The sequence below is a fragment of the Cnephaeus nilssonii genome (genome assembly GCF_951640355.1).
Source record: "Cnephaeus nilssonii genome assembly, chromosome: 14".
Taxonomy (NCBI): domain Eukaryota; kingdom Metazoa; phylum Chordata; class Mammalia; order Chiroptera; family Vespertilionidae; genus Cnephaeus; species Cnephaeus nilssonii.
Window position 1 is genome coordinate 38,563,698 of NC_137085.1, and position 26,947 is coordinate 38,590,644.

General features: G+C 40.3%; 1 protein-coding gene across 4 annotated transcripts in view; it reads right to left on the reverse strand.

Moving 5' to 3' along the window:
- GCNT1 (glucosaminyl (N-acetyl) transferase 1) overlaps positions 1–26,947 on the reverse strand; it is a 76,263-nt gene that overhangs the window by 14,462 nt on the left and 34,854 nt on the right. For 3 of the 4 annotated variants that reach the window (XM_079790489.1, XM_079790488.1, XM_079790487.1), the window contains one exon: positions 20,606–26,665. The exons of the other annotated variant lie outside the window; for it this stretch is intronic. In XM_079790489.1, the coding sequence (XP_079646615.1) occupies positions 25,231–26,517 (1,287 nt within the window). In that variant the 5' untranslated portion in view covers positions 26,518–26,665 and the 3' untranslated portion in view covers positions 20,606–25,230. Of the gene's footprint in view, positions 1–20,605; positions 26,666–26,947 lie in introns of those variants that run through there. 4 annotated transcript variants of the gene reach the window in all.

Below are 26,947 nucleotides of genomic sequence, written 5' to 3' on the forward strand. Positions count from 1 at the left end.
GGGCTCAATCCCCAGTAGGGGGTGTGAAGGAGGCATCGCTGTTATATCATATACTAGAGGCCCAATGCACGAAATTCATGCAAGAGTAGGCCTTCCTTCCCCTGGCTGCCGGCACCGGCTTCCCTCTGGCACCTGGGACCCCTGCTAGTTTGTCTAGTCTTTGTACCTGGTTCCTAGCAGAGAGCTTCTAAAACCCTTGAAATTTCCTTAGTGGTTGAATGTTTTTGTTATTCATGAACCCCTTGGATCACACCTGAGTTTATGCCAAAAGGTGATTCATGCCTGGCCAGCATGGCTCAGTGGTTGAATGGCAACCTATAAACCAGGAGGTCATGGTTCAATTCCCATTCAGGGCACATGCCCAGGTTGTAGGCTCAATCCCCAGTGTGAGGCATGCAGGAGGCAGCCAATCAATGATTCTCTCTCATCGTTGATATATATATATATTTTTTTTTCTCTGTCTCTCTCCCTTCTTCTCTGAAATCAATACAAATATTATTTCAAATAAAATAAAAGACTCATGATGGGCCCTAGATAGCTTCAGGATGAGAGCTAGTTACCTGGAAGACCAATCACATGATTAGAAGGTCAGAACTTGGAACCAGAACTTCTGGGGAAGAGAAGAGGGCTGAGCTCAATCATGTGATCAATGATTCACTCAATTATGCCTACATGATGAAACTCCAATAAAACTTCTGGCCACTGTAGGTCAGTGGAACTTCCTGTTTGGTGAACACATTGATGTCCCAGGAAGGTGATGTGCCCTGATTCCAGAGGGACATGGCACAGAAGCTGTGTGTTTAAGACTCTCCCAGACTTCGCCTCGTATGTCTCTTCATTTGGCCATTCCTGGGTTGTAGCTTTTATAATAATAGGTATAGTGAAGGGGAACAGAATATGACATCCCAAAATATGCTTTGGCATAAGGATTATCTTAAACTGGTTATTTTTAAAAAGCAGCAGATATGGGAAACGCTCTGAAAACCAAGTAGAAGTTACTCTTTCGTAAGAGACACTTACATTTATAAGGGGAATCTTCATTTGTAAGGGTGTCTCCCTCTTTGTACCAGGAAGAAAAGGATGACTAAATCTCTAGAAGCTCATAAATGGAGAAGGTGCCTACTTAACTCTGCAAACAACCTTGTTTACTGTGCTTTGCAGATAACCTCCAATAACTGGCTCCTCCCACCCTTGACATTTTCTTTTGTCTTTATGCTGAAGATGGTATTTAAGGTGGGGCTTAGGCCATTTCAGGGAGCCACTCCCATGTATATTGGAGATACGCATGTTGTTAAACTTCTGTATAGTTTCTTCCTGTTAATCCGACTTTTATTATGAGGGGTCTCGGCCAGGAACCCAGAATAGAGGGAAAATTATTTTTTCCTCCCCTACAAACGCATTTTTTTAGGTCTGTGAATCATTCTAGTGAATTATTGAACTCAAGGGGGTCCTAGGGATCCCTGAATTTGAGGCAAGTTGATCACAGTGGTGGCCTGGGGATCCCCTGAACTTACAGCTGGCATCTCAAGTGAAGGCAGCCTTTTGGGAGACTGCCCTCTACTTGCGGAGTCTGTGCTAACTCCAGGTGGTTAGCACCACAATTGAATTGCTGTACACCAATTGATGTCAAAACAATTGTCTTCGTACCAATAATGCTTAACTTGAATCCAAGCACAAAGAAACAGACCAAAAAAATCAAGGAATATTCTTCAAAACACTGTCCTGGACTCTTCAGAGTAGCAGTGTAGAAAGACACATACATGCGCCCGCGCGTGTCCGCACACATACACGCACACACACACACACAAAAACACAAAGACTAGGTATGAGTTCCACATTCAAGGATGTTTAGGAAACATGACCACTAAATACGATGTGATCTTTGGATCCTGAACTGTAAAAATAAACAAGGGCCTGTGTGCTTTGAAAAGCATGTCCTTGTGTTTAAGAGATACATGGAAAAGCATTCAACAGTGATTTGTCATGATGTCTGTAACTTAATCCCAAGTGCTTCAGCAAGAACAAACTAGTATACACTGTGAGAGAGTGAAAAAAATAAAGAAAAATGTTAACAACTGGAGAATCTAGGTGAATGGCTATACATTGCCCTGTTCTTTCAAAGATTTTAAAAACAAACAAGTTGGGGGAAAATTACTGCATCAGATGGGCTACCTCAAAAGGTCCTCTGCATCAGAAGGCTACGTCAAGTACAACATCATGAATGTTATACTTGACGTAGTTGTACTTGACTTAATGCCACTGAATTGTACACTTGAAAATGGTGGGAAAATGCTAAATTTTATGTTATGTATATTTTACCACAATTTTTTCAAATATATTTTTATTGATTTCAAAGAGGAAGGGAGAGGGAGAGAGATAGAGAGATCAATGATGAGAGAGAATCATTGGTTGGCTTCCTCCTGCACACCCCTTACTGTGGATTGAGCCCACAACCCAGGCATGTGCCCTTGACAGGAATCGAACCTGGGACCCCTCACCTCAGGCAACAGGCTGATGCTCTCATCCACTGAGCCAAACTGGCTAGGGCACTACAATTTTTTTTAATGCTACGTCAAAATCAGGTCTTGCCCCCTCCATACAGGGAAGCAGCGAAGGTGAAGGACAGCTGGTGAAGGAGTCCTGTCTGATTGACTTCAGGAGGGGCCAGGAAATGAGGGAGGCCTGAAAGGGAGATAAGAGACGCCACAGGCTCCGGCGGAACCTCCGCAACAGGTTGTGAAGCCATTAGAAGTTTAAGACAGCTGCCTAACTGGATCAGACCCAGCTGTTCTAGGTGATTCCGGCCTGGCCGCAGTGCAAGCTGTTTCAGCCCCGGCACCTCTCTCCCCCCTCGATAGCCTAGTCTGTGGACCCTGCCTTCTTCACTCTCTCCTCTCCACTCAGGTGGGCACCTGGCCAGGCTAAGTTGGCTGGTGGCCAGAGTTCTAATGTTGGGAAGCCAGGTGTCTGGAATGCTCATATTTTGTCTCGATTTTAATGGAAAAGTGAGGGAAAGAACAATGTGGGCACAGCTCCAGATGTCATATGCTGTCCACTGGGCAGCTCCTGGGAGCGACCTGCTGAGGTTCAGATCCAGAGATGATTTTTGTGAAGGGGCTCAGCAGACCTAGTCGGGGCTTCCCTTTAGCCCAACCACAGAACCAACTTGGAGGCAGGAATATGGCAAAAGTACTGTCACCAAAGGTTTCTCTTTACAGTTATCCAAGTAGCACTTTTTTTTTTTTTCTTTTTAGCACATGTCACTTAGGCACTTGAATAATTTTGGGCAAAGTAGAACAATTTTTAAGCATTTGTTTTTAGTATTTTATTTATCATTCCAGGACTTCCACCCCCTCCCTTTCCCTCCTCTCTCTCTCTCTCTCTCCCTCTCTCTCTCTCTCTCACTCTGTAAAATATACATGTAGCATAAACCATTTTAAACCATTTTAAGTGTACAATTCAGTGTCATTAAGTACACTTTCCTTTTTAATTTAAACTAGTTTTTATAATTATTATTACAAAAAGTAATTCATGCATATGATTAAAAACAATGCAAACACTATAGGAGACAAAATATATTTATATATTTAAAGGAAAAGAAAAGGAAGGAAGGAAGGAAGGAAGGAAGGAAGGAAGGAAGGAAGGAAGGAAGGAAGGAAGGAAGGAAGGAAGGAATGTTTATCATCCTATCATCCCAAAATGTGCTGTTAACATTTTTTTGTGAAACCTGCCTGAAACATTTTAATGTACCATCACTTTTTAGTAACACAAACATAGTCGCTTGCTCCTCAGGAGTAAGGGGTCTCAGGCCTCGGAAGCATAATGGTTGCTTTTTCTTCCTGGAGATGCAAGGGAGGTTTCCTTTACACACCAATGGACACACACACACATGGACACACACACACATTCAGCACATGCCTGCATTCTTAATAATTATCTATCTATATACACACACATACACACACACATATATATATATATATATATATATATATATATATATATATATATATATATAATTTATGCAATAACCCTGCTTGGTGTGATTCAGTGGTTGAGTTTTGACCCATAAACCAAGAGGTCACAGTTCTGTTCCCAGTCAGAGCACATGCCTGGTTCAATCCCCAGTGTGTGTGTGTTGGGGGTGGGGAGGGCCAAACATCGGCTGTGCAAGAGGCAGCCGATAGATGATTTTCATCATTGATGTTTCTATCTCTCTCTTCCTCTCCCTTCTTCTCTCTGAAATCAATAAGAAAAAAAAAAACATTTAAATTTATACAATAAAAATAATATCATACTTCAATTTTATTTTTTACTCGGTAATACATCTGTCCCACAACCACCCACACTTAAAGATACATTTTGCTCATTCTCTCTTCTAAGGCCTAAAATACACCACAATTTCTCTCCTCTCGGGTAATTCTACTAAGCCATTTGTATCTACCTCATATTCTGTATTCTCTAAGCATTTGTTGTTGTTTCTATATCATAATTTAGTAGCTAATTATACAGGAACCATTGTAATGTAGTGGAAAGGAGGCTAAGCTCATGAATCAGTCATTTGTAGTATTTGGTCTAGCTCCACTGCTAACTGGTTATGGAAGGGGTCTGTAGAAGTCCCCTTGGATGTTTTTTCAAATTTCTCTGAACTTTTTTTCTCATATAAAAGTTTAAATATTTTTAAAAAGGAAATACTATTATGACTTTTATCAAAATTATACATGTCTGTTATGTGCTTGTATTAATCAAGATTCTCTAAAGAAACAGATATATATATATATATATATATATATATATATATATATATATATATTATGGGAAAGAATTCAATAATTAATAACTAATAATATAAGAATAAACTTTCATGAACTCACAACTGTAAACCTACTTTTGCCTCACCCTATATATATGATTATCTAGCTATATATCTGAGAGAAAGAAAGAGATGGAATTTAACCCTTTGCACTCGCTTGCTTTTTTCTCGATTCCTTTATTCTAATGCTAACCATGTCGAGTCACACTTGACATCCGAGTGCAAAAGGTTAAGGAATTGGCTCATGCAATTCTGCAGGCTGGCAGTCCAAAATCTGCAGGGTAGGCTGGCGACTGGAGACCCAGGGAAGAGTTGCAGTTCGAATCCAAAGAGCAGTCTGCTGGCAGAATTCCTTCTTTTTCTGGTGAGTTAGGTCTTTTTATATTAATAACTTTAACTGATTGGATGAGGCCCACCCACATTATAGAGGACTAGAGGCCCGATGCACGAAATTCATGCATGGGGTGGGGGGGGGAGTGTCCCTCAGCCCGGCCTGCACCCTCTCCAATCCGGGATCCCTCTCTCAATCTGTAACCACTGGCTCCTGACTGTTCACCTGCCTGCCTGCCTGATGCCCCTAACTGCTCGCCTGCCATCCTGATGGCCCTAACTGCTCTCCCCTGCCCACCTGATCCCCCTAACTGCTCTCCCCTCCTGGCCTGATCCCCCTAACTGCCTAGCTGCTCTCCAATGCCAGCCTGATGGCCCTAACTGCTCTCCCCTGCTGGCCTGATTCCCCTAACTGACTATCTGTGCTCCCCTCCTGGCCTGATCCCCCTAACTGCCTATCTGCTCTCCTTCCTCTCTGCGCCCTTTGGACCCCTGGTCCAGGCATGCTGAGAGCTCTCAGCCACAACCCCGCTCCCATCCTGATTGGTCGTTATGTGATGGCTTCCCGGCCAATTTGCATATTCCTCTATTATTAGTATAGATAATCTGCCTTACTCAAAGTCTACTGATTTAAATGTTGATGTCATCTAAAAATTACTTTCACAGAAATATCTAGAATGATGTTGGGCCAAATATCTGGTACTATAGCCTAGCCAAGTTGACACATAAAATGAATCATCACAGTGGTTTTTAAATTTAAAAATACTGGAAAAGCACAAAGAAGCATTTTTATCCAACTCCACCCCAACTGCAAACACATAGGAACAAGCAATCTCAGTATTTAGTAACCATTATTCTCAAAATGTCTATACTGCTAGTGAGGCAAATAAAGATAGATAAAGGATAAAAAGCATATACTAAAAATGCTATTTTTAAGATAAATGATTTTAATATAATATTTCTTTAATAGGAGAATTAAAGTGCAATTTCAAAAAAATTTTTTTTCTTTGCAATAGGTAAGTTCATTCCTGAAAGATTCTTCTGAGGTTCAGTAACACAAGATGTAAATCCATTAAGAAACTGGAGTCAGCCCTAACCGGTTTGGCTCAGTGGATAGAGCGTTGGCCTGCAGACTCAAGGGACCCAGGTTTGATTCCGGTCAAGGGCACGTCCCCGGTGGGGGGTGTGCAGGAGGCAGCTGATTGATGTTTCTCTCTCATCGATGTTTCTGACTCTCTCTCCCTCTCCCTTCCTCTCTATGGAAAATCAATAAAATATATTTAAAAAAAAAGAAAGAAACTGGAGTCACATGGCTTTCTTTTTCCTTTTTTTTTTCATCCTCATCTGAGGATATTTTTCCATTGATTTTTTTTTTTGGGGGGGGGAGGGTGGAAGAGAGGGAAAGACAGAGAGAAACATCAATGTGAGAGAAACACCTTGTTTAGTTGCCTCCTCCATGAGCCCAGACCAGGGCCTGACTCAGAGGGGAGCCTGCAACCAAGGTACGTGCCCTTGACCAGAATCGAACCTAGGACCCTTCCGTCTGCATGCTGATGCTCTATGCACTGAGCCAAACTGGCTAAGACCCTTCCTTCCTTCCTTCCTTCCTTCCTTCCTTCCTTCCTTCCTTCCTTCCTTCCTTCCTTCCTTTTTTCTTTCTTCCTACTTGTTTCAGTTTTAGTCAGAATCTGCTTTCTATTATGAAAGCTAAAAAAATTGCCACAATACATGGATCTTCTGATTCCCTCCCTCTATTTTCCAATATCCATGTGTATTTGTAAGCTAACAGTGTTAGTTTTACATTGTTAAGGTTTATGAAGCTTATATTATAAATTCCACTGAATTTATAAATTATAAATGAATTATAAATTCCACTTTTATTTCATTTTAATTTTATACATAAATATATTCAATGCTTATTATCTTTTTTTCTAAAACCAAATCTTTTCTATTTCTGACCTCTTAATTTTGATTCTTCTCTTGGTTGGCTAGGTTTCTGTGAATGAACCTTTTATTTATTTGTTCCTCATATAATTTTTTTTTTCATGAAAAGTTTATAAGTGCTATGTGCACAATGACTAACCATCCTCACTTATCTGGGACTGTTGGGTTTCAGGACTGCAAGTCCTGTTTCTAGGGCAACCTCTCAGTCCCAGCCAAACAGGGACAGGTGGTCATCGTAGCCATATCCCGTAAGTTCTTGTTTTGCACGCAGAGCAGCTGGGGTTCCTACTTCCTTGAGAACACAGTAACCATTGCTTCACTGACTTCTGCTGCCAAGTGTCGATGGGCCAAAGTATGCACCAGACCTACCCTGTCCCCTATATACTGGTCTTATCTTTTTCAGCTTTGAAGCCCATCCGATTCTTTCTTTAGTTTTGACACTCAGTAACTTTTCTTCTCCTAGTTTTTTTCTGAGGATGTACTCTCATTTTGTAGCCTAATCTCTTTCAATATTTCAAGCAAGATTGTTCTTGTTTTACATCTTCCAACATTTTTTTCTGTTTCATTTCATTCTTTTCTCATCTCCAGGAATTCCAGCTATGTGTATGCTTTCTCTCTTTATCTCTCTGTGCTTCCTTTGAGTGAATTCCTGAGTCCTGCCATGCTTTCTTGATTCTGCCTCTTGCACCATTTCCCTATTCAGATTATGGGACTCACGAGAGCCATGATATTAGTAACTGAGGGGGAGCAGAGTTTGTCACCACAAAAGAGGCCTTTTGAGGGATGCCAATTACCTTAAGCTGCTTATTTTCAAGGAACAAAAGACTCAGGAGAAACCTTTGATCTTCTTCCTTATTGCCTAAAAGAGTTTAGACAGAGGACCTGCCCTAAGAAGGGAGCTATGATAACTCACTATAGTTTAATCTGAGTCAGGTGCAATACACAGGGAGGAACCTAGCAAGGCCCATTTGATCAAGTGCTTTCTGTGTCCCACCGTTAAAGACGGCCCAGCAAACATTTATGTTTTCCTACTATTTGCTTTTCCATCTCCATGTGAATTGCCTTCCCGCCCTTTGAGTCCCAAACGACTACCCCTGCCTCTCTAACCTTAGTCCAGAATGGCTTACAAGCCTTATCTACCCAATGTGTTCTTGGGCCCCATATTCTTAGGGAGCCACCATACGTATTTATGTAAAAATTTGGTCATTTTCTTCTGTTGATCTGTTTCATGACAATTTGATTATTAGATCAGCCAGAAGAACTTAGGAGGATAGGAAGAAAATTATCTTTCCTGCTCCACATAACGAATCGTCATCGACTCCATCATCCCAACTGTGAAAACAATGCTCTCATGTGTGCTATTCCATTGTATTTGATTTGTGCCCCTTGAAGCAACAAGGAAATATTGAAGGGACTTGATTCAATTCCTTTTAACTACATCATTCATTTGGCTTCTTTACTCAACGCCTCCTACATGTTGAATAATATGCCAGGTGTTAGAAATGCGAAAACATATAAAATAGGATCACTGCCCTCAAAGCAATTCCCATCTGGTGGGTGGGAAACAAAATACAGAATAATAAACAAACAAATTGCCATCCTCTTTAAGAAGTGCCAAAATAGAAGAGTAAACTTAATTCTCATCAGATCACACAGCTGCACAGGCATGTGAGTTGTTTCTGCTCAGATGAGGGAGTAAACATCAAGAAAGAGGGCTTATTCCAGGTAGAAATATCCTTATGCTCAAAAAGTAATGAGAAACTTTGAGGCGGCTGGAGCATGAGCTACAGGAAATATCCTGGAAGACATGACTGGAGAGGCAAATTAGGGCCAAATAGCTTCTATTCTGTCCTAATTAACACTCTGACCCTAGAAAATGGATGTTGATGAATTTAAAGTTCTTGGGAGGCTCATATATACTCAGATCAAACTTTCTACACAGCACTGTATATATGAGGTCAGTTGTTGGTTTCTTTATGGTTCATATTTGGTATTTTCAGCTGATTACAAGAGTGTCCTTCTACTTTTGGTTATCTTCATTCAGCCTGTCTTCATTCATTCTCTTCTCCTTAAGAAATCAATCCAGGCACAACAGGTGTGGCTCAGTGGTTGAGCGTTAACCTATGAATCAGGAGGCTACGGTTTGACTCCCAGTCAGGGCACATGGAAAATATATGTTTTGCTCTTTCTTAAAATGATATAAATAATTTGTATTCACCGTAGAAATGTTTAAGAGCACTACAAATAAAATTTTATGTTTAAAAAAATGAAACCACATGTGACCTTCCCCACCCACCCAGTGATAACGATTGTCAACATTTTAACGTACATCTCTTCAGATCTATTTCTACACATTCATATATGAATATTCAAAAGTAGGATCACACTATAGATAGTCTTTTGTAATCTGCTTTTATTTAACTCATTACATTGTGGACCTCTTTTCCTGTCTATAAATGTTTATCTCCTCCAGTGGGTCTCAAACTAGAGCATGCGTCAGGATCACTTGAAGAGCTTGATACAAGTTCCAGGGAACACTGATCCTCCCACTGGCCTGACCTTATGCCAAATGCAAGAGAGGCAAGGAAGGAAGGAAACTACCCCCACCTTTTTTTCCTTGTTTCCAAAAACTGGTAGGTAATGCTGGGAATAGTGACATGCTGGAAGCTAAATGTGCTTAGTCTAGTTTTCACATGGGTCTATCAGGCCACACAATGAGGTAAGAATTCCCAGCCATGCAAGCATTGCTCAGAGCAGCTCTAAGAAAATCTCAATAGCAGATGCTCACAGTTATCAAAGGAGACTTTTCTGTTTCTTTATCTACTTTGTACAAGAATCGTGCATAAATTTCATAATTGGAAAAATCGTTATTATTAATTTAAAATAAGTGTTAGTCTCAAAGTGTTGGTTTCTCCTTCATTGACATGCCTATATCCTTAAAGCAAGAAGGAATACCTGTTGAATGCAGATCATTTTTGCATTAAAAGTGACTCCATCAAAAAGCTTTCCTATGTTGCCATGAGAAGCAAACCGAAGAATTCAAAAGAATAGGAATATTTAATCTTCATCTTTCCCTTTTATATTAGTGTCCTATTACTGTTGTAACAAGTTATCACAAATTTAAAACAACACAAGTGTATTCCCTTATAATTCTGGAAGCCAGAAGTTTGAAATCAGATTTACTGAGTCAAAGTCAAGGTGACCACAGGCTGTTTCCTCCTGAGGGGAAAATTCATTTCATTCTAATTTCTGCCTAGACTGCATTCCTTGCATTCTTTGGCTCATGGCCCCTTCCTCATCTTCAAAACCAGCAGAGTAACATCAAATCTCTGCTTTGTCATTATATGGCCTTCTCTCTGACTGACTTTCTCCCTTATGGGGACTCTGTGAGTACATCAAACCCACCCGAGATAATCCAAAATTATCTCTCTGCAACAAGTCCCTTAATTTAAATACATCTGCAAAGTCCCTTTTATGATGAAAGGGAAAATATTCACAGGCTCTGGGGAGTAGGATGAGGACATCTTTTTTTTTTTTTTTTTGCGGGGGGGGGGGGGGAGGGAATGTCACTGTTCATTATTCATCCTACACACCCTTTTATTAAATTAACAATATAAATCAAGAGACATTTACTTTAGATTAGTCAAAGTTTAATGAAAACATATAACATCTGGTGCTCCTTGTTGAGCTCCAGAATTTTTCTTTTACAGTTGTGTTCCCTGAAAAGTACACTAAAAGTGTTGTTTTTTTAAAGGTTTTTTTTGTTGTTGTTTGTTCATTGCTTTTTTTAGGTACAGTTGCAGGTCAAAATCAGGCTGTTCCACAGGATCATGAGAAAAGCATTTAACAGACCCATGCTCAGGAGATTGTGGTATGGCAAGGTTTATTTGAGAAGGTTGCCCCTGGGTTTCCAAAGTTCCATCTCCCTCTGTCCCGCCATGGAAAAAGTCCAACCGTATCTCCAGCAAGGCCAAAACAAAGGCCAGTGTCCAGAGTGTCTGTTTCATATTAAAGCTTGGTCCTTCGGAGACATGTGGTCTGCGGGGGTCCCAGGTAGCTGCTCAACCCCCATGGTTGCATGCTACTGCGCAAGACTTTCTTAAAAGCACAGAAAGCACAGGGTGAACGGGAGGGAGAGAGGGGAGGGGAGGGGAGGGGAGGGGAGGGGAGGGAGATATTCTTTGTTCCTCTGGGGATTATATTATGTGGGCACTCCCAGTTGAGGTAGAACAAGGTGAGGCTCTGCCTTCTCATTTCAGCTCTCATTCTGTAACGTATACTTTTCATGATCTATTTTTCTCATTTTTGTACTTGGTGATTTTGTTGTTTAAAATGGCCCCCCAGTGCAGTGCTGAAGTGCCATCTAAGGTTCCTAAGGGCAAGAAGACTGGGGTTAGCCTTATGGAGAAAATATGTGTTAGAGCGGTTTCATTCGGGCATGAGTTTCAGTGTTGTTGGCTGTGAGTTCAATGTTGATGAATTCCCTTTGTGTCATACAGGAAAGCAAAAGATTTGCCAATTTGTATGTGAGGCAGCTCTTGATGGTGCTAAAGTAACACCTATAGAGCATGATGAAACTATGGAAAAGCAGCTAAATTTGTAGAGTCATGAAATGACACATTTAAAACACACACACACACACACACACACACACACACACACACACACACATTATTGTGAGGCTGAAGCCAAATAAATTTATGGTCATGTCATCCAGAGTCAAGAAATGTTAATATTTCTTCCACTAGGGCTGGCTGCCTTGGGCTTCAAAAGACGATAAGGCACAAAATATGTTAAACTTGCAGGAGAGGCTGGTTCTGCAGATAAGGAAGCTTCAAAACAATTTTTTTAAATATCTGCTAAGTCTTTTACAGGAAAAGGGTTATGTGAAAGAACAGATTTTTAATGCTGATGATACTAATTGGTTTTACAAAATATGTTGGCAGGCAAACCTATAGAGGGCCAATGGCACTTTGGTTGACAAAAAATGTTCTGACTGAAGGTTTCTGGAAACCTAACCCTGTATTTCCTCTAGGAGCAATGATTCAATAGTCACTAAGTTAGTGTTTGCAGTAATTTTATAGAACAAGAATCAACTGTATCTGGTTCACCCTCATAAATTTTGAAACATAAGGTGGGGTTCAAATAAGCATTTTGTACCAACCCTTTTATTTGCTTCTGAAACAGTCTGGTATTTGAGAGTCATTGATATAACTAGTTTCTAACTACCTACAAAAGCCCATCATATTTTCAATAGATATCTTTACTTTTTTATCTTTAGTAGGATCTGATGGTGGACTACTTGGTCAGCCTTCACATGAGAATTGATTTTCCCTCCAGTGATTGGCTAGAGAGGAAGTTGTTTTGTGTGTTTTATTTTTTTAACACTGGCTGATTCCTAAGAGAAATCACATTTAACTATTGGAGGTATCCTACATTCATCCATTCATCCTCTCGCCTCTTAGATTTAAGGTGCATATGAGTAACAACCATGAATATTTGTTTTACCAGGGTAAATCGAATACCTAGACAGTGATTTTCACCTAGTAGATACTCTGCCCAGGCATTTTGATGGGAGTTGAATTCTTCCTATACATCACTGGTTCTCAAGCAAGGATAATTTCGCATCCCAGACAACATTTGGCAATATTAGAGGTATCTTTGGTTGTCACAACTGAGGAGGGGGCGTGCTACTGGCATCTGGTGCATAGGATGCTGCTAAATAGCCTACAACGCACAGAATGGCTTCTACCCCCATCACAAAGAATTATCTGGCCCCACATGTCAGTAGTGCTCAGGTTGAGGAAAACCTGCTTAGATGGATGTAACAATCACAGCGGGCAATCTCTCATCCTCAGACACTGCGCTTCTGCCAGAGTGTTGAAATGCCACAGCAGCACTGAATCATGTCACCCTCACAGCCCACCTAACACGCCGTAGCAATTGGAAAGACTCCTGGGGAGGGCTTTCCTTTCTCCGCTCCCACTGGTGTGGTGTTCCTCGGCCTAAGCCAGGAATGCATGTCCTTTATCCCCCCGAGTTTTTACACACATATCTTCCCATCCCTATTTCCTTGTTTGCACTTCAACAAAGTACAGCCCAGCTTTGTAGGAAACAGGTGCACGTTGACCCCCGTTGTGGAGTTTCTATAAATGGCTTGGGGGGGGGGGGAAATGCATCCAGAGGCCAGTGAACATGTTCTGCCTCCCCCCCCCTCCTCCCTTCCCTCCCCCTGGAGAACGAAAGGGGCCTGGACCTACCAGAGACGCACGCTGCGACTGCACACGCACACGACTGGACCTGCTCTCCACTTACTTTAGTCACATGCTTAGGCAGTGAGGAAAGAACACCAGATTCCTAAAGATCAGATTTCTGGAACAGAAATATTTGTGGGCAGGGGAAAATGACAGGACGCTTTAATTCAGGTGCGGTGTTTAGTTTTCAGTAGCTTTGGTTTCACAGAGAGAATAAAGACAAGCTGAGTATAGCCAAATGTTAGCCAGTTGTGAGTAAATCTATATATTTTTTTCCTTCTAGTGTTATGATTTCTGTCTATTTGAAAGGAAAACATCTATAAAAAAGGAGATTTTTTTCCCTTAAGAAAGATTAATCAAGATTCAACAAATTAATTGTCTTTATCATTTACCACCTTTTTAATGAGTACCTATTGTATATCATGCTCTGTGCTAGAATTGGAAATACAAAAATGAAGGGGACACAATCTCTATCCCCAAGGAGCAATGTCAGCTATTAATTTAACAGTTTAACATGTGTTTTTCCATTAAAAAATACAGTCACAGACTGAGGGGATATTTGCAAAAGACACAACTGATAAAGGACTATTATCCAAAATATACAAAGAATTCTTAAAATTCAATAAGAAAATGAAATTTTAAAATGGGTGAAAGACCTTGACACCTCACCAAAGAAGATATAGAGATGACACATAAGTATATGAAAAGATGCTCAACAGCATATGTTACCAAGGAATTGCAAATTAAAACAATAATTACTGTTTTTAAAACATCAAATTCTGGGAAAGATCTGGAGCAACAGGAATTCTCGTTTATTGCAAAATGCTACAGATACTTTGGAAGACAGTTTAGTGGTTTATTATAAAACTAAACATTCTCTTACCATATAATCCAGCAGTCATGCTCCTTGGTTTACCCAGCAGAGTTGCAAACGTATGTCCACACAAATACCTGCACACAGAGGTTCATAGCAGCTTTATTCAGAATTGCCAAAAGTTGGCAATTCAGCTCAATCTCCCTGAAGCAATAAAAGACAGAATTGATTGGATCCTCTGAATGAACAGGCCTGGGCTCAGTTTGGATTAGGCTTCTCAGATATCACAAGAGGATATCATCCCCTCACCCTGCTTGGTTATGATTCTCTCCTTAATCAGGAACTTCACCTGTAAGTGGCTGGGCCTACTTGTGCGCCCCCCCCCCCCCGCCCCCCCCCCCCCGCCCCCGTTCTTTTCTTGTGCCTGCCTACAGGCCAATTTCTGAATTGTTCATGTCCAGAAAGCATCCCTTCCACTCTCAAAGCACTGACAGAGATTTTCCTGCAGATTTAAGAGGAAAGACAAAGCCAAAATGACCACTTATTCTGGTTTTGGTGCTCAAAATCCAGGGTCCCAGGAACCTCTCCAGTCTTGGGCAAATTGGAGACCAAGAAGGTTAAGCTTCCCTTCAGAATCTCCCTTGCCCTCAAGCTCTTTCCATAGGTTCCTGGTTTCCCCCACTGCCCTACCCACAACAGTTTTTTGTGGTCTTTTGAGCTGGTACCTCCTCCCCTCACATTCCTCAGCAAAATCCATCAACTTGCATAATTCCCTCCAAAAGGACACAGCCAAACAAAATTACCTGGCTCCTCACATTCCACAGGGCCACCCCTCTTTGTGTGTGAGTGTGTTTATTAAATTAGCTAGAGAAACAGTGGTCATCCACAGGAAAGTACACTTAAACCGAGACGGTCTCTGAACATTGGAGGTACGCACTTGCCATATATTTCATGCCAAAACATTTCCCTCTCAAACCTCCCATGCTTTCATCCAATGTTAAGACTGACAGGACTTCTTGAAACTGTTCCCTCTGTGGCTTCTCAACTCTTCTCTCTGGCTTTTCCTCCTGCCTTTCAAGACTATTATGTCTCAGGACTTTCCGCAGCCTCTCCTCGGTGACACCTCATTACTGACGATTTTCACTGTGCTTTCCTCTCTTTCTCTCCCCCCACACGCTTCTTCTGGGGGTGATTTAAGCAAGACTCAAAAACCAATTCTTTGTTTCCACCCCTTCTATTTCTCAATGCACTTGCTTATTTTTTTTTTTTAAGTAGATCAGGATCTGGGGAAAGAGATGGATGGTTGAGATGGTAGAATGGAGCTGAACGGATCAAAGGAAAAAAATTTTTTAAGATGCCATTTGTTACAGATTCATGTACTTCTTTGCCCTCTTTGTAAATTGAGCCAATAGCAGCAACTCTTCCCAGGATTGTTGTGAAGTGAAAAGAGGTAATATGTGCAAAGTGCTTAGAACATGCAGTAAAAATATGCACATCACAATGCAATAATTATTACAGGTGATGTGTTACAGAATTGTACACTTGAAACTCATATGTTATCAACCAATGTCACCCCAATACATTTAATTATTTTTAAAAAGTTCAAAAAATGTTAACTGTGGTCATTATTACCTCAGTGGACTTTAAGGAGCATATTTCAGGGGGCATTTTTCTTTGGGCAAAGAGGGTAGGGAAAGCTTCTGGGGGTGGAGGGAGCAGGGAACATTTCTCCTTTGAATCAAGTTAAAGAAATTCTGACTGGGCCAGGAAGAGTTTACTAGCAAGTCAGATGATGAAGGAAGTAAATTGAAATACTCAGTAACATTTAAGCTATGATTAGTTCTGCAGAAATAAATCCTTTTTAAGAAGTTTTAAAAAATGTCATTCCCCATTTTTTCCCAATATTTATTTATTGATTTTAGAGAGAGAGGAAGGGAGGGAATGAGGGAGAAAGAGAAAGAGAGAGACATCAATGTGTTGTTCCACTTATATCTATGCATTCCTTGGTTGATTTTTTTGTATATGCCTGACCAAGGATGGAACTTTCAACCTTGGTGTATTGGGACGACTTTCTAACCAACTGAGCTGCTCGGCCAAGTCAAAAAAGAAGTGTGTGTGCTTGTGTTTTTGTTGTTGTTGTTTTTTAAGAAAGAATCTTTTAAAAAAGATTTCTGATTCTGTTTCTTAGCTAATCTTAAAGGCCATCTGAACAAGGCCTTCTTAAAGGCTAATCTTAAATAGCCTTCCTATGAAATGTACAAAATTCTTGAGTTAAACAAGATCCCCCTCCTGCACTAGTATTGCTCATCAAAGTTACTCCCACGATCAGATGTTCAGATGGATGCTACCCAGAGAACATGAATATTTTCAAGTCCTCCTGCTAAAGGGAACATCTGTTTTGCATTGGCATGCAGCTGAAAGAACCAGACCATTCTCACCTAACAAGCAATTAAATTAACATTTATCTGGTATCAGAAAATGAAATTCCATGTATAGATTCTAAGGAGCTAGAGGCAAATCTGCTGCCAGTCTAAGCATTCTGGGATCTTGAAGCCAGGTTGGCAATTCCTTGTAGAATTGGTTCAAGTCTTCTTCTGGTTAGAGCTGCAAAGAATTCTCTCCACTCAGGATACAGTATACAGTTGGAGCATCTGACAGGGTTACCCAGAGCATAAGGCCTCAAGACGCAATGTTAAGCACCAAAGCTTAAATCTAAAAACATTGCTGAGGGTGAAAGAGGGATGAAGAGAAAACAACCCTCCTCCTTCCCCCAAGTAAAGGCTGGCCGTGAGAATCTTAGTAAGACTCCCATATGTGAAAAACGCTCCAAATAAATATTTGGCAAGCAACAATTTTATGGAGCTAGAAGGAACCACTCTCAAAATATCAAGATGTGATATTTCAGGGAGATTCTGAAAGCTCCTTTGTGTTCAATATAATTTTTTTAAACATAACTGAAATCACATTACATGTAGTCTTCCATTTTGTTTACTTCACTTAATGTATAGTAATTTTCCATGGCATTAAGTGCACTATATGGATATTTCATACCACATCATGAATGCAAAAAAAAATACACTGAAGATTTATGTATTTTTACATTTCATCATTAAGTAAGGATATGACAAATTGTGGGCTTAAATGTGAATTCAGATCTCTGATTATCCCTTAGGATATTTTCCAAGAAGTAAAAGAATTTTTTGGGAAGCTTTAACACTCCTTCTTGCAGTATAAGCATGTTTTTCAATATGGTCTCATAAGTATTGAGGATGAATATAAAACAAACAAACAAACAAAAACCCTACTGCCCTAGCTGGGTGGCTCAGTTGGTTGGAGCATCATCATGAACACCAAAAGGTTGTGGGTTCAATTCCCGGTCAGGTCACATACCCGAGTTTCAGTTGATCCCTGGTCGGGTGCACAAAGGAGACAATTGATTAATATTTTTCTTTCACAGTTATTTTTATTGTACTTCAGTTTTTCATATTAGCCATTTGTACTTCCCTTATTTCGCCTCCTGTGAATTGTTGCAGCCTTTGTTCATTTTACTCTTGGCATCTTCATGCTTTTAACTAATGTATTAGTATAAGGGGACTGAGGGGTAATGGGGAGTGACCACTAAAGGGATTAGGGTTTTTTGGGCGGTGATAAAAATATTCTAAATGATTGTGGTGGTTATACAAAAAAACCCCATTGAATTGTAAACTTTAAATGGGTGAATGGTATGGTATACAAATTTTATCTCAATAAAGCTAATTTTTATTTTATTATTTTAAATATATTTTTTATGATAGTATTACAGATGTCTCTCATTTCCTCCCCTTTACCCTCCTCATCCCAGCCCCTCCTCACCAGGTCTTCACTATCCTATTGCCTGTGTTCATGGGCTGTGTATATTAAGTACATAAGTTTTTTGGTTTATCTCTTCTCATCCCTTCCCCCCCCCACCCCCCCCCCCCACAGCCCAACATGGAGGTATGTCTATCTATTCAAAGCTATTTTTTAAATATTAGCATAAATAATTTCCACATTAAACTACTTAGTCTCCCTCTTTCAAACTCTGTTGGCAAATTTTTCAATTCTGGTTGCCTTTTGCTTTCTCATATTCAGAAGATAGATACTTTTAGTTAAGTCTATAATCTGTTCCTATTGCTTTTATTTGGAGATCCCACCACATGCAGAGATAGTCACCGATATGTTCTTCTAGTTTTTGGGGTTTTTTTTCCTAATCCATCTGGATTTTGATGTAAAGTAGAAGGCTATAATCTTTTCAAAATGTTCTCCAAATAAGTACTTATGATTAAGTTTACTCTTTCCTTCCTCACTATGTTCTGCTGGTTTCTTTGCAATATTTTACATATATTAACACCTTTCTCTGCGTTATTATTGGTCTAAGAGTTCAAATGTTGAAGAATACTACACTTTTAATATTTTTTTGAAATATGGCTTCAAATCTAGTATTGCTAGACTTCATTAATTCCCTCTTTGGAAGTATTCCTAGCTATCCTTGCACATTGTTTCTTTCAGATGAAATTTAGAAAAATTTTATCAACATTTTGAGAATATAACTGGAGGTTTTATGGCCTCGTTCATCTAGTACCTTGAAGAGGGAGCCCTGGCCAGTGTGGCTCAGTTGGTTGGAGTGTCATTCTATGCACTGAAAGGTTGCAGGTTGGATTCCTGGTCAGGGCACATACCTAGGTTGCTGGTTCGATCCCCCTTGGGGGTGCATACGGGAGGCAACCGATGCTTCTCTCTCTCTCTTTCCCTTTCTCTCTGTCTCAAATCAATAAACATATCCTCTGGTGAAGATGAAAAGAGAGAGAGAGGGAATCTGTAAGAGTTTCCTGCTCGGTTTGATTACAGAGTAAAAAGCCAATAATATATTGCAACAGCATGAAGCTTTGGGTAAAGGTTGCAGAATCTAAGTTGGCTTTGATTTGGGAAAATATTGAGGGAGACTCACAATATCCCTGAAGTATACTAGTCCATGGTAACTGTAAATGCAAATGTAAATGTAAATGCAAAAAGAAATTGTGAGCTGGGGTACAAAGGGATCGAAAAGAAAGCTGAGCCACGGTCAGCTACTATAACCAGGCTGCATTAGCAGGAACTGAGGTGAGAATAGTGGCCAGATTTGGGACTGTAAGGTGCAAAGGAATTATGAGTTTATGGCTCTTGGGTCCTATACAAATCAAGAAATTTGAGTCTTAGCTGAATCAAATTTGCCTTCTTTCTTCACTGGCAAGATTAAACTGGTACAAGGTGAGGAAGTAAAAAGCAATATACCCTGTGTTAAGAGGGAGTCTATTATAGGGTTAATACCTTGTTTTGTATATATGTAATCATTTGATTATACAGACTTCAGCTCTGAGTGAATACCTTGGGAGGAGGGTGGGGAGGGTGAGCTTCCAGGTGCAGCCAGTAAAACTTTCACATGAGAGATTTATTTCTAGCATTCAAGGTGACAAGGGTGGGTCAAGGTGCCCCCTCGGGCACCAGCTGCTTATCAAGTAAATTTAATTCCAAGTAATCAATATGCCACTGTAGATATTTGAGGCAGCCTGTCTTGGGCCCCAATACATTTTACAGAACTTGTTGCCATGATGGAAGGGAACATATTCCCATTATATCTTAAAACTTTTTTTTATTTTACTTAAATATGGGAAAACTTAACTTTTGGGTATCTGGAGGTATTTGCTAATTTCATATTAATCCTAAAATGAGATTCCTGAGCTTTTTAGACAATCCTATCATCTACAGTAATGAGAACAGTCTTATCTGATAGTTATAACTCATTCTAGTTTGGGCCTTAGTGCATACAAAAAAAAATTAAATCAATATTCTGATGACAAGTTCTGAAAACTTTTAAGATAGCACATGTTAAAAATTATTTGACAAGCAGGCTTACGAAAGATATGTAAAGCTCTCAAGCTTTTGAGAAAGATCTGAGGATAATTTTGATACTTTCTAGAGGGTCTCATCTGAAAGGGAGCTAAATAAGGGTTGTTAAGCAGGTGGGGTGAGAGGACGTGGGAGACAGCGCTCAGTATTTGGTGGGGAGGGGCTTCCCTTTTCCCACCGATGTGCCCTCCACACGTAAACCACAGCAAGGAGCAGATCCTGTGAGCTTGTGTGGCCATTGAGTAGAAAACCTGACTGGAAAATGCTCTCCTCCCTCAGACAAACGAAAGCTAGCAATGCCCTAGAACGCAATACTGGCTATTAAACTGCATCCTTCTAACGAACGCCCTTTGTCTCAGTCTTTTTGCATAACCTCTGCTGTATTTCCTGCCCTCGTCACGCCCTCTCCCTATCAGACATTTCTGCCTGGGGAATTAATCTTGTATTTTTTAAACACTACTCACACACAACACCACATCAACTACTAAATTTAACATTTGAGTGCTGGTAGCTAGCGAAAAAAGAATAATTTGTGGAGAGGAGGCATTGGTTTTGGAATGGCTGGTTTTAATGGCTGATTTTCATGGTGGTATATGACAAGTTCCAAATGCATTCAATCATGCCCACATTAAAAAGTAATCATGTTTACCATGAAAGTGTTGCATTTATTTTATATTTAACATAATGAGAAATTATTTTTATTTTTCTAAGCAACTGGAAAAATCCAGTTCAATTGATCTTACAAATGAAATAAACTAAAAACATGGCTCTCTCGTCCCCAAATAACTACAAGAGAAAACCCATTTATGTTATTTCATTTAAGTGAATTACACTTGATGAGTGACACAAATACACATTTGGAGACCAATAACGCTTCACATTCACAAGGCTGAGTGGCTGTTTACCATTGTTTCAATTGTCCATAAAAGAAAGAAACATTTTTGTCAACTTGTCCTTAATAAGTAATATTGAAACTTTTTGCAATACTTTATTAACTAGAATAATCCTTCTATCAAAAAATTTCAGTTTATTTATGTTCAGGAATTCATTTGTGAATGAGCTATAATAAATTCCTACAGGAGCTCTTAAATGACAGTAAGAAGAAATTAGTGTTTAATAACTGACATATGAAACGATTTAAATAATTTCTTAATCTTTCCCAAAGTACCTGTATTTTGCCCCTCCTGAATGTAGTATGGGCTTCCTTTTTTTGTGTGTATGGGGGAGGATTTTTTCCCATTGATTTTTAGAGAAAGTGGGAGGGAGGGTGGGGGGAGGAGAGAGAGAGAAAGAGACATGGATGTGACAGAGATACATGGATTGGTTGCCTCCTACACATGCTCTAACTAGGGCTGGGGATCAAACCTTCAACCCATGTACATGCCCCTTAACGGGGAATTGAACCTGTGACTCTTTGGTGAGTAGGCTGCTTCAAACCAGCTTTTTGATTCTTTAAATTGCTTGTCTTAGGAGTATAAATTTCATTTGCTTTAGGTTAAGCTGAAAGATATAAAAGAGTCCTGATAAACAAATTCTACATAATCCCTTTAACAGTCTTTAGCAATAGGTTAATGTTCAGATACATCTCAATAAGTACCATTCTAGAAAGATGAGGTTTCACAGCTACATAAAAGACGGTGGGTCTACAGTTTTAGTGTGGGGTTCGGGAAATGAACTCTAAAGTCCTATTTTTATATCTGGGGTGGAGAAAAATCCCTCAAAACCTGCCACTTTAAATGTAAATCAGATACAATCACACTACGATAAGTGTGGAGATGAATGTAACTTTGGATAATTGTTCATTTAAAAAACTTTTTAAAATTTACAGTTTTAATAAATTTTTAAAAATCTATACAATTTAAAGCAAGGGGGATCCTATCTACTAAAAGGGTAATATGAAAATTGACCATCACTCCAACACACAAGATGGCTGCCTCCATATGGACACAAGATGGCCAGCAGGGGAGGGCAGTTGGGAGGGACCAGGCCTGCAAGGGAGGGCAGTTGGGGGCAATCAGGCCTGCAGGGGAGGGCAGTTGGGAGGGACCAGGCCTGCAGAGGAAGGCAGTTGGGGGTGACCAGGCCTGCAGGGAAGGGCAGTTGGGGGGGACCAGGCTGGCAGGGGAGGGCAGTTATGGGCAATCAGGCCGGCAAGGGAGCAGTTAAGCATCATTCAGGCTGGCAGGGGAGTGGTTAGGGGTGATCAGGCTGTCAGGCAGAAGCAGTTAGGGGCAATCAGGCAGGCAGGCAGGTGAGAGGTTGGGAGCCAGCAGTCCTGGATTGTGAGAGGGATATCCAACTGCCCGTTTAGGCCCCATCCAAGTGGGACTGGGCCTAAACAGGCAGTCGGACACCCCTCAAGGGGTCCCAGATTGGAGAGGATGCAGGCTGGGCTGAGGGACAACCCCCACCCTTGCACAAATTTCGTGCACCGGTCCTCTAGTATGATAATAACATTCTATAATTCCAGGAGAGGGTTATATGGTATTCCCTGTACTACTGCTTATTGCTTTTTTTTTTTTTTTAATTCTCACCTGAGCCCTGACTGGTTTGGCTCAGTGGATAAAGCGTCGGCCTGCGGACTGAAGGGTCCCGGGTTCGATTCCGGTCAAGGGCATGTACTTGGGTTGCGGGCACATCCCCAGTGGGAGGTGTGCAGGAGGCAGCTGATCGATGTTTCTCTTTCATCGATGCTTCTAACTCTCTATCTCTCTTCCTTCCTCTCTGTGGAAAATCAATAAAATATATATTTTTAAAAAATTCTCACCTGAAGATATGTTTATTGATTTTAGAGAGAGATAGGGGAAGAGAAAAAGAAACATCGATGTGAGATGTGCATGCCTTGATCAAACCCACAACCTAAGTATGTGCCCTTGACTGGGAATCAAACCCGCAACCTTTTTGGTTCCCTGTACTATTGCTTTTAAATTTCCTATTAATTTGCAAATTTTTGAAATAAAAATGAAAAAAATACATAAAACAAGACACTATGACTGAAATAAAAATACAAGACACAGACACAAAATATGCCACTGAATATCATTGGTTTTAGAGTAATGGAAAATGCCCTACTTATAGGTAAAATCTTTCTGCTGAAAGAGAATGGGAGAAACATGACTTGCATTAAAAGAGCAAACTGGGTTAGAAGGTAACAGGGATGAAATCCTAAGCATGTAACACCCTAAACAATCGCTTGAGTTTTCTAAATATCAAATCATGCAAAACAAAGCCATCCACTGACCTGCACGCTTATAAATGATAAAGGTTTAAAAAACATGAAACTTTTGTTCAGGACAATCAGTATAACAAACTTCTCCATAAAATGAAAATGTTTTCTGACTTTGAGAAATAAAAATGTTTTCTCAGTTGAAGGCCTGAAAACTGACATTATGAATTTCTTATATATTATTTAAGTTGGTTATGCTTTAAAAGTAAAGTACATGGTTTAATTTTTGTTTAGTCTCAGCTAAGTGATAAAGCTTCACATTTCCTGTTAGATCTTTGGCTGAACAGTATCAGCTTAGCATAAGAGCAAGTTTGTTGTTGTTGTTTTTAAATATCTTCATTTACTTTGAGATGAGACAGTAATTAGCAACCTCTAATAATTATCTGTCTTTTTGGTGAAAAAGTAGAGTAAAATCATGTGCTCTGAATAATACCAATACTTAAGTAATCTGCCTCAAACCTAATGGCCCCTTTCAGATTCCCAGGCCTTCAAGTTCACCGTGTAGTAGACCAACAGACCACCTCTTCCTTCCTCATAGGTTCTGAGAGAGAAACATACAACCCAAGGGCTAAGGAACAACCAGTGGGCAGGTAACATGAAGAAGCAAGGACAATGAAACCAGTTTCTTCCAAATGGAGACATAGGTGACACTAGGATGCAAGGCTCTGGGAGGTTGGATAGAGACAAAGAGCAACAGCCTTCATTTCTGGGGATAGTGCCAACTGCTGGTTTTTAACCCTCACCATGGGCCTCGGAAATGGTCAAAATATGACTCCTCCTCCTCCCCCCTCCATACCTTTCTGTCTTAGTTCTCTTCACTAATTACTGTCAATCGAATCATATACTAGAACTGAGGCAGTACTATGGGGTAATGAAAAACAAGTTTTTATATAGCTTGATAGCAGGGTCTAGGGCAGTGATGGGCAACCTTTTGAGCTTGGTGTGTCAAACTTCGCCAAAAAACTGAGCATAACTCGGGTAGTGTGTCACTTTGAGGAAAAAACATTATTTCGCAAATGTTTCATCCTCAGGAGCAGCAAATGTTTCATCCTCGGCATGAGGCCGCCTCAGCAGCCGCGTGTCATCAGAAATGGCTACGCGTGTCAGTGCTGACACGCGTGTCATAGGTTCGCCATCACTGGTCTAGGGAGATGGGGGAGAGCAGTAGAGAGACAAATATTTTCAAAATTGAGTGTTACTCTGTAGAAACTATAATCATAAACAAAAATATCTTAACTTTTTTAATAACCTAAGATATCTTTTCTAATAATCTAAGATGATTCATAGAATCAACTAAAGCAGAAATTGCCTTTTTTTTTGTTTTTAAAAACATATGTACATTGGTAGAAACAAAAATTACTCAGAAACATTTACATTCAGTCAAGCCCGTTTTTTCCAAGTTCCCTGAGATAACATAGATACAATACACAGCACAATATTGCAGCCGACAGTAAATTATATTCACAAGAATCATTTACAGTAATGTCAATTTTCTAATTCAACAAATATAACCTACAAAATAAATTATACCCTCATGATTGGTTGTTGCTATAAATTTATTCAAACTGGGAAGACTGGCATATTTAAAGCTCTGAAAGCGATTTTGGCACAGGTTAAATCTTATCATTTTGTTAAGTCCCTGAGCTCTTTTAACAGCCTGGTTGTTGCATTGGGCCTCTTCCGGGCCACCTGGGTCACCTCTCCCCACAATGCCTTGCAACTTGCGTTGGCCTCACGTTAACTCTAAGTCAAGGTTTAATGCCATAACCTTTCTAACTGGCTGTGCTCTGCAGAGACCATGTACATTCTCTGACATGAAGATTTAGAGTCCCGCTCTAAACCCCTACAGTGTTTCTGATGTTAATTAATAGAGCAGAAGTGTTAGATGGGATACATCTCATGTAGCCGCCTTATTATTTCTAAAATTGCCTACAGTAAATAAATGTCAGTGTTTTAACATCTCCAGGGCTTTATGCCTCAGATGCTCATCCAAACACTGGATGGCAAAGAGGTCAATGTCCATGTCAAACTTATTGGCAAACAAGTGGTGCTTGTGCAGTATCCAGTTCAAGTCACCTGCTCCAAAAACACACACGGAGCGCACGTGCACCCCGTTGCAGGGTGGATAGGGTGCGCCCTTGTAAACGTCACCTTCAAAGTACTGCCATTTGACAAACCTAGCAATTGCTTGCATATCGGACATGTCGTACTTATTACTTAAGGGCATTGAGCCAGGGACTTCAGGGATCCTCTGAAGAGTGGCCCAGAGATACTCGTCCGGGCTGTATGTGTCTTTTGCCCACTCCATAAACTTCTGGACTTTTTCATTCTCTAGCACGTACTCTACATACTTTCTGCTGACCACAAAATAGGCACTGCCCGAAAACAGGGGTGTTTCAAGAGGAGGTTGCATTTTGTCAGTCCCCGTATTTGTCAGCTTCCCATCCACGACTACATAGTGCTTTTTCCACCTTTCTTTTTTATGGGATGGCATTCTCTCCGTTTCTAGGTTGTTTTCTCCCATTAGTGACTTGAGTTTCCTGACAATTTCCAGGTTGGTTTTAATAGGAAAATCCATGCCGCAAAGGTTTATCAGGTACTTCCAGCCTGCATTTATTTTGTGGAGGTCCTGCATACAGTTGAGGTCGGCCTGGACCCGACTCCACGATGCGTACACCACGGTCTCCAGCTGACTGGCCACAAAGACGTTACTGAAACAGGATGCAATGCCAGTCACCGCGGCCAGAAAGGAATCCTCCGATTTTTTGTCCACATGAACGCAATAGAAATTCTGAGGCATGTAGATGGCCCTCAGGAGCCTGTCAAACATTTCAATTTTGTGATGAACCACTATGGAATATGCTATTGGAAACTCTGCCTCTTCTCTGCTAAGAGGTTCTACAATGTATTTGCGTCTCTTGATGAAAGAAGTACAATCACTCGTCATGTTTATATAGTCATAGGTTGTCCATCGAGGGCGCCTTCTAAACTGCACTGTTAGACTCTCCAGCTTTACCTTTTCGATTTCGGCTACATCACCCTGCAAAACTTTGGTGCAATTAATATTACTATTGGGATTCTCTCCAACTAGATCCAAATGTTCAATGCTTAGAAATTCGGGCTTTTGATAAATTCTTAAAACAGAGAAAGTGACTAGGGAAAAAACGAGAAACCAGAAGTAGTATTTAGTGGGATAAGAAAAAAGTCTCCTCCTCAGCAACTTCCTTAGCATTTCCAACAACAATCGGGGACTTTCCTTTTTTAAGGGCAGCCCTCCAGGTTTCCAGCAGTAATGATTTTATCTCTGCCGTGGCCTTGTGAGTGTTCGGTTTGCATTTACCAGAAGTGCGAAGGCATCTTTAAGTGGAGAAGAGCAAGAACTAAAAGAAAACAGAAAGGATACCTATAAATACAGTCTTCCTTGACATTTTCTCAGGCTCAAATCTGTCCTCTTTGCTATGAGGTCAGGTTTTTAAAATAACAATGAGTCAAGCAAAGGAAAAGGGGTACTGTAATAGAAACCCACAGTCTCTAGTATTAATGCCACATTGTTTTAAAAAACAAACAAACAAAAAACCCAAGTATAAGGATATGCTAAAATATCTTACAATAAGCATTTTACCTCTAAGGTGTAAAAGACAGTTGAAGACCTAGGCTATAAG